This window comes from Haplochromis burtoni, unplaced genomic scaffold (assembly GCF_018398535.1).
Source record: "Haplochromis burtoni strain Fernald_Lab_line unplaced genomic scaffold, NCSU_Asbu1 Contig_2187, whole genome shotgun sequence".
Classification (NCBI taxonomy): Eukaryota; Metazoa; Chordata; class Actinopteri; order Cichliformes; family Cichlidae; genus Haplochromis; species Haplochromis burtoni.
Genome location: NW_024584548.1, coordinates 3,796 through 11,828, shown reverse-complemented (window position 1 = coordinate 11,828; position 8,033 = coordinate 3,796). Strand labels below are relative to the sequence as shown.

Sequence of the window (8,033 nt, the reverse complement as noted above, 5' to 3'; positions counted from 1 at the left end):
GAGGGCAGAAATGTGATTTTTGCTGTCACACTCAGTGCACGTGATTCCTGATTCACAGTTCTTGGCTAAATGGTCAGTAGATGAGCAGCAGCGGAAGCAGACGTTTAATTTTTTGAGGATCTGTTTGCGCTCTTCCAAGGGTTTCTCTCTGAACCCTCTGCACCTTTTCAGAGGATGAGGCTTGCTGTGAATTGGGCACTGTTTATTTGGATTCACAGCATATTTGGATTTTTCTGCATCTGCCTTGTCCTGTACTTGAGTTTTGTGAACAGATATGGGCCCTTTGGGGAACCTTTCGTGCATGTGCTTTCGTTCTGGTGTTATGGGTTGGTTAGGGCTGTGAACGCTGAAGCTAGGGTCAGTTCGTGTTCTGGCTTCAGTGCGAATGAAGTTGACAAACACAGTAAAGGGGGGAAAGCTGACGCCATAATCGTGTTTGTACCTTGAACCAATATTCATCCACCTTTCTTGTAGATTGTACGGCAATTTTTCGACTATCGCTTGGATCCCTGTTGATGTGTCTAAGTAGGACAAGCCAGGTAAGTAACCATCCAACTTAGCTGTCTCTAGCTCTAACATTAGGTCGGCAAGATCACGGAGTTTATAAGGCTCTTTAAGTGTGATTTTAGGGAAGCTGTCGACCTTTTGAAAGAGAGCTTGCTCTACAGCTTCTGGGGAGCCATATACTTCTTCAAGTCTGTCCCAAGCCATAGCTAAACCAACTTCAGGGCATCTGATATTGACAGCTCTCATTTGTTTGGCTTGTTTAACTGAATCTTTACCAAGGTAGCGCACCAGCAAATCCAGCTCTTCTCCTGGTGAAAGGTCTAACCCTGCAATTGCGATTTTGAAAGATGATTTCCATGCCCAGTAACTCATGGGTTGGTCATCAAAGCTGGTAAGGCCTGTAGTAATGAGCTGGCTGCGGGTTAGATATTTGGCAAGGTCGTAAGTCGGTTGGCTCGGGGCATGTTCATTGCCTTAAGCACAACTGGATTTATATGGTGTCTGAACAAGAGGTGTAAACTCTTTGTAGCTGGTGGATAGGGGCTTGTACAGTTCGTTATGAGTAGCAGCACAGTTTGTTTTGTTTCCTTCTTTTACAGCAATTTCTTGAAAGGCGGGTGCAGGGTCTTTGTATTCAGTTTTTACTGGGGCTGTTGATTCTGCTGCATTGATAGCTGTTTGTTCCAAAACATACTGCGCAGTGCGTTTTTCTTTGTTCTCAGATAGGGATGGCCCATAAGCTACACTGCGTGTTTCGAAACCTAATTCAAGTAGACCAGCTTCTAAAGAATTGGCTTCTGCTATGGCAGCTTCCTTCTCTTGTTCGGCTCTTCGGCGCATTTTTACTAACATTTAAAACATGAAATTAACTAAGCAGTAACATAACAACTAAAGATATTTGTTACTGTGTTGATGTACTTTTCACTTGAATCTCATAGCTCGTCAAAACAGTTTGTACTTTTGTGAGTCAGAGCTCTAGATGTCCTACTTTTCTGAATACTGTTTAACAGCATTAGTGTTTTCAGTTAAATTACTTCAAACTTTAAAAAAAAAAAAAAAAATTTATGAAAGAGAAAATCCGGTAAAGCATATTTTTGATCATTTAAAATGAATCTGTACAGAAATATCCTACATTGGGCACCTGATACAAACACCCCTACTATCAACCATCAAATACTGACCATCTTCAAAATAATAACAATGGAAGCATTTCAAAGACCATCACCTAAGTAATAAATCTGACATAATGAATAAATTAATAACACTTGGTTGACAAGTGCCATAAGCATGACTCAAGACTTATGAACCAACATGAACAGTGTCATGTTATTTTATGATGGCATAGTATTATGCATACTACTTCAAATCAAATATTAATTTTCACAGGTTCTAGATATTTGGGAGAGGTGAGACTCCTTCTGGTTGGAAAAACTGGATCAGGGAAGAGCGCATCTGGAAACACCATCCTGGGGGATCCAAGTGCTTTTAAAGCAAACATGTCACTTGAGTCTGTTACCAATGGCTGTCACAGAAAAGAGGTAATAGAGGGTAACAGGAACATTGTTATAATTGACACTCCAGGGCTGTTTGACACAACCAAATCACAAGATGAAGTGAAAGTAAAAATTGAGGAGTGCATTGAGCAGTCAGTTCCTGGACCCCATACTTTTCTTTTAGTGATCAGTCTGAAGTCAAGGTTCACAAAAGAAGAGCAGAACACTGTGAAGTGGATCCAGGACAACTTTGGCGAAGAAGCTTCTATGTATACGATAGTTCTGTTTACACATGCTGATTTGCTGGAGGGAAAATCTTTGAAAGACTATTTGAGAGAAAGCAAACCTGTACGAATGCTGATAAACCAATGTGGGGGAAGATACCATTCACTCATCAATAAGCAGAGACAGAACAGGACCCAAGTCAGAGAACTCCTAGATATAATAGAAAAATTGGTGGACTTCAATGGTGGAAATCACTACACCAATGAGATGTACCAGAAAGCCCAGAAGAAACTGGCAAAAAAGGATAAAGAGGATAGATGGACTAGGTTTATATTTTGGAGTCTCATTGCCCTGGGAATTTTTGGTGTGGGAATATATAAAAAATTATTTATTCTCAAAACAATTGGTGTATCACTTGGATTAAACTCCATGAAGGACGTGTTTGCTTAGGTGAAAGAGCTACAAAAAAAGAAAAGAAAGAGGTGGGAGGTTTCTTCCTGTTTAAAGGGAGTTTTTCCTTTCCACTGTCACCAAAGTGCTTACTCATAGGGGGTCATATGATTGTTGGGTTTTCCTCTGTATGTATTATTGTAGGGTCTACCTTAAAATATAAGTGCCTTGAGGCGACTGTGATTTGGTGCTGTACAAATAAAATTGAACTGAATGAACTGAATTGTAAGAGTGAGTGATGTAAGCATGTTCAATAATGTGTTCTTTGATGACTAGTCCATCCCTCCCCGGATAGACCTCTTTTTTAATTCGGGGTTGGAGATTAAGCAGTTTGTTTGTTTTTTATCTCCAACTAAAAACTGTCCAAGGTTGGACATGAAACCTTCATGTCCAAGTTTTCATGGACATAAAAATTTGTGACTGTCATGTCCATTCTTATTGCTATGTTTATCCACCAATACTGACAGTTAGTACTGTAGTTTTTTTTAGTGTCACAATTTAAAACAAATGAGTTCCTGTTGCATTGCAGAAATAAACAAACAAATACATTTTAAGATTTTTTTTTTAGTTTTTCTTTTTTTGTTATTTAAAACTTCCTGTTTTTAAAGTGAGGAAACATCAACAATGCAAGAATGTGACACACTACATGTAATTTTAACTCCCCTTGCTCCACTCTAAGAAGAGAGAGACATCATTATGGAGTTATTGTGAAACAGTCTAATGTGATCAATTGAGCAACCTAAATATTTTTGTAGATTTGCTATGACATGTTTTAAAAGTTATAATTATGTCCACACACAAACCTGTTCACCATATTTGGAGAACTGTGGATAGACAGTTTTCAAATTTCAAACTGAAAACAATACAAGGAAATGGGAAGCCCCCCCAGTGCCTAGGCTTCCAGAAGTTTCCCAGAAAACAAATCTGAAATGTGCTGAGACACGGAGCTTGTCTAAGTCTACAACCTAGGTCTGGACATTGACGTTGTTTGGTCACTTGGGACATATAAAAGGTAGATCTGAACTAATGGCTGAAGGTAAGACCATCTGTCCGAATTAATAAAAAAAAAAAAAAAAACATTATTACTTTAATTACTGTAAGATGTGATACTGTTACAGAGAAAAGAGCACAAGTGACAGACTTAGAAAGATGCCAAACTTCATAAAGCTGTCAGTGATTAGTACTCTCTTATCTTTTTTGTCTCAATGATTTAATTTTTATTTCACAGAAATACAACTTAGAGAAAAGAAGCAGAAAACTCTACCTCGGTCTGATGGGTGTGGTCTGAATAACTTTGATGGTAAGTGCCTTCATTTTCTCTCTAGCCAAATCTCATTAATCAAACATATGCCTTCAACCCACTTTTTACTAAAATTAAAAACTGATAAGATAAACTTTGTTAGTATTTTTAATTTATATGAGTTTTTCCAGTTGTGAAAGAGCCACTTGTGTGTGTTCATTTGTACTTATTCTTCTCTCTAGAAAGTCCACGGTAGTTAATTAGTAAATTAGTACATGGTCTCTAAGCTTCTTGGGTGTAAACATACTATGTGTTTTCTGGGGTGTTTCACTGATTATAAAAATATTCAAAATGCGATTTTAAAATAGCACCCATTCATTTGAATTGCTTCCCACAGAAAAACTGAAATTGCATCTATGATTTATAAAAAATAAAAATGTAAAAAGTTTGTTTTCTTCAAATGTTTGCAAAAGAAAATATTTCAATTATTATTATTTTTTAACATTGGAAAGATGGAGGGACAGACAAAAACATTTACTTTAGACTAAAAAGGCAGAAAAGAAAGGATCCCATTTTTTGTAAATGCCAGTAATTCTGTGTCTGTTGTTTCTACCACAGGTCTGGATTTGTCTGGAGGTTTGAGGATAGTCTTAGTGGGAAAGACTGGATCAGGGAAGAGTGCAACCGGAAACACTATCCTTGGAAGAATTGCCTTCAAAGAGGATCCCAGCTCTGTGTCTGTGACCAAACACTGTGAGATTCATAGTGGGGAAGTGGATGGGACCTTGGTGCAGGTTATTGACACTCCGGGTCTGTTTGATACAGGCATCTCAGAGGAAGAATTAAAAGTCAGAATAGAGGAGTGTGTCAAAATGTCAGTTCCTGGCCCTCATGCTTTCCTACTGGTAATCCGGCTTGGAGTAAGGTTCACGGAAGAGGAAAGAAATGCTGTTAAGTGGATCCAAGATAACTTTGGAGACGATGCTTCCATGTACACAATCATGCTGTTTACGTGTAAAGATCAAGCTAAAGCTGACAATGCTCTGAAGGAGTGCAAGGAGCTGCGGAGACTCTCGATCACATTTGGACGCAGATATCATGCTTTCAACAACACTGACGTGGATGACCGTGTGCAGGTAAAAGAGCTGATCAATATGATCAAGGAAATGGTACAGGATAACGGTGGTAAGCACTACACGAATGAAATGTATGAGAAAGCCCAGAGGAAGCTGAGAGAGGAGGAGGAGCGGAGGAAGCAAGAGGAGGAACAGAAGAAAGAGGAGGAAAGGAAAATATGGGATGCAGAGAGACAGAAGCAGGAGGAAAAGAAAATCAGGAAGAAAAAGGTTCAAAGAAAGAATATACGCGTGGCCGCAGCTTCTGCTGTTGTCTTGGTGTTTGCTGGGGTGGTCATTGCAGTGGGAGCTAACACCACAGTGGCCCTGGCTCTAGGCGCCCCTGCACTTGTCCTGGGAATCTTATGCGGTTTATCTGCCATTTTCATTTGGAAAGGCATAAAATGCAAGGCTAAAGCAAACGTGCCTGTATAACAAGATGGAGGGTAGTGGCAAGGCTATTGTTTGGCTACAGTTTGTGTCACTGAATAAAAAACAGAAATATTCCATATACAGTATTAGTATCTCACACATTATGGTTTGGAACTATGCGTTAGTGACTTGTTTAGGTTCTGTTTCAAAACGAGTATGTGAATTTAAAGCTAATAGTAAACAAATGGTATGAAATGTGCTTGTTTGTCTTTTTTATCGTTTACATCTTATATATGAATGTGAGTATCACTTCTTTTGGCTCTTTAGTAGGATTCAAAATAATTAATATTAAAACCCAAATGTAAAAAGTTTTTTCACCTATAGATTATACCTTGGTAACTTATAACTGTTAAAATGCGCAGACACTGACACACTGCTTCCTTTACTTTTTATTAGTAGCATTCTGAGCTCATTTCCCCAAAGGAAATGAGAAACAATGGTAGACGTCCATTGACCCATCACGTCTGCGGAAACAGAGCAAGTCCTCATTGTCCTGCCACTACAACAATGTCAGTGCATACCATCAGTACAAACATGACCAGCACAGATGTTAAAATGAATGGTAGTTAGTTTCTGTCAACCACAAAAGGATCAAAGTAAGGACACTGCTACTTTTTCTGCAATTAAGAACAAAACACACTGAAGCTGAACATTATTTATTTAAAATTACAAATGAAAGGAGGCGCAGTATCAAATAAAGGGTGTGTTCAGATGTGAAAAGGTTGTAAACTGAGTTATGGTGCTTCAAATGTACAGGTTATATTTTAAATGCCAACTACACCTACAACCTGTATTACAGGTTAGATTGGTCTATTTTCATCTGTTTGACTACCTGCAATGGAATGAGTGTTATGTATTATTTGCTAATGAATCTTACAAGAAAACTTGTACCTGGAATCATTTCTTGTTTCAGTTTCATTTGTCATAAGTGCGGTTTGTTTATTTATTATGCATTTTGTGTTTATTTCCATCCATTTATGCCAAGAAAACCTTATGACCTTTCATATAGCCTAAACCAGACCAAGTGTAAAATCTAATTATTTTAATGCAGTTTGAATGTGATATCATAACATGGTAATTTAGCTGTCAGCCAGTGTATGATTAGTGTTGTATATCAGCAAGACTGATGAATTTCAACATGGAGGTTTTTGCACAATCTTGGTGGTGGGGCATGAGCAAAAAAGAACTAATGACATTCTGGTACAGAGTGGATGACTTTATTTAAAACAATGAAAGAAGGCACAAGAAATGGCATTGATTTTAGTGGAAAATGTACTTTCAAATGCCCTTTTACAGTAAAATTAAATATAAAACTGTAAATCAGATCATACATTAAATTTAAAAACGAAAAACCCAATCCTGACAAGAATTTACAGTAAATATCTGTAATGAACCGTAAGTATCAGATAACTTCAGCTACATAGTCCAGCTTGTCTATCATTACACAACAGATGATTTGAATAAGTTGCACCATTGTAGAAGAAAAACAAATTTTAAGTAGTATTTCTTTTTTTTAAAGTGCTGTAAATGTTGTAATACAATACAAAGATGAGAGAGTAGTGACAACGCAGATTAAAATATGATTAAGAGATGTTGAATCATTTTCTTTTTGCTTCACCTCTACATAACTATATGTTTTCAATAAATATTCTCTTTTTTTGATTATCTATGGAAACAAACTATTGCATGATGAAAAAAAAAAAGCATTATGAAATAAACCGTACACCAAACCTGATGATCTTCATAAAGTTTAAAACAGCAGGTATAATATCAAGCGTGAATTTGTACTTGTATACAAAAAGCCTCTTCTTCATAAAGAGACTTCATAAAGGTCGTGGCTTGGTAATGCTTAGCTGTTCTCTGTTTTAGGTATGATCCAGCCCCCAATGCCTTTAACAATCCCTGCTCCTACAAGCATTAATAGAGGCCGAACGGATGTGGCTGCTGCTTTCTCTGCCATTACAGCAGCACCAACTGCAGGTGCTACTGCCATTACAGCAGCACCAACTGCAGGTGCTGCTGCCATTACAGCAGCACCAACTGCAGGTGCAGCAGCTACTGCTCCTGCCACAAGCAAATAATTACCTGCAGAGTTCAATGTGTCTCCACATTCGTGCAACAATTTGTTCCGATTCATCTGTTTCTGGGCCTCTTTGTATTTGCTGCTGGTGTAATGGTTCCCGTTTAATTGCACTGTCTGGTCTATCTTTTCAAACAGATCAGCTACCTGAGTGCGATTATTCTGGCATGTGTTGTCAAATACAACATACCCAGCTTTACACTCAGCGATGAGCTCCTTCAGATCAGGACTTTGCTCTAAGTAGTTTTCAATGGATCTTTCTTTGAACTGATCTCCCCTTGTGAAAACCACTGCTGTATACTTTGAGGCTTCATCCCCAAAGTTTTCTTTGATCCATTTAACAGAACTCTTCTCTTCTTCTGTGAAGCGCACATCCAATCTGATCACTAGCAGAAACATATGGGGTCCTGGGACAGACAGCATTATACATGTTTCTATTTCCTTTCTCAGTTTCTCTTCTTTATTTGATGTGTCAAAGATTCCAGGGGTGT

At 38.1% G+C, this 8,033-nt stretch overlaps 3 protein-coding genes across 3 annotated transcripts; 2 read left to right on the top strand and 1 right to left on the bottom strand.

The window, feature by feature from the left end:
- Positions 1-1,356: 1,356 nt before the first annotated feature.
- Positions 1,357-2,786, top strand: LOC102310974 (GTPase IMAP family member 9-like). Its single transcript, XM_005952930.3, has one exon. The coding sequence runs from the start codon at positions 1,857-1,859 to the stop codon at positions 2,673-2,675; it is 819 nt and encodes a 272-aa protein (XP_005952992.3). The 5' UTR covers positions 1,357-1,856; the 3' UTR covers positions 2,676-2,786.
- A 53-nt stretch (positions 2,787-2,839) lies between these two features.
- On the top strand, positions 2,840-6,204 carry LOC102310660 (GTPase IMAP family member 4). Its single transcript, XM_005952929.3, has 3 exons — positions 2,840-3,711; positions 3,904-3,975; positions 4,534-6,204. Exons 1-3 carry the CDS (start codon positions 3,702-3,704, stop codon positions 5,463-5,465), a joined length of 1,014 nt encoding a protein of 337 aa, XP_005952991.1. The 5' UTR covers positions 2,840-3,701; the 3' UTR covers positions 5,466-6,204.
- A 1,107-nt stretch (positions 6,205-7,311) lies between these two features.
- Positions 7,312-8,033, bottom strand: LOC102311287 (GTPase IMAP family member 9; the record flags this gene model as incomplete). Its single annotated transcript, XM_005952931.3, is given in 1 exon segment — positions 7,312-8,033. A coding segment is annotated over 1 exon segment (722 nt), but the record flags the coding sequence as incomplete, so codon positions are not given.

Excerpts from the sequence above, each read along its gene's own strand:
- LOC102310974 (XM_005952930.3), top strand. The coding sequence starts at position 1,857 with ATGCATACTACTTCAAATCAAATATTAATTTTCACAGGTTCTAGATAT.
- LOC102310660 (XM_005952929.3), top strand. Across the intron at positions 3,976-4,533 it reads TGGTCTGAATAACTTTGATG|GTCTGGATTTGTCTGGAGGT; the intron begins GTAAGTGCCTTC and ends TTTCTACCACAG.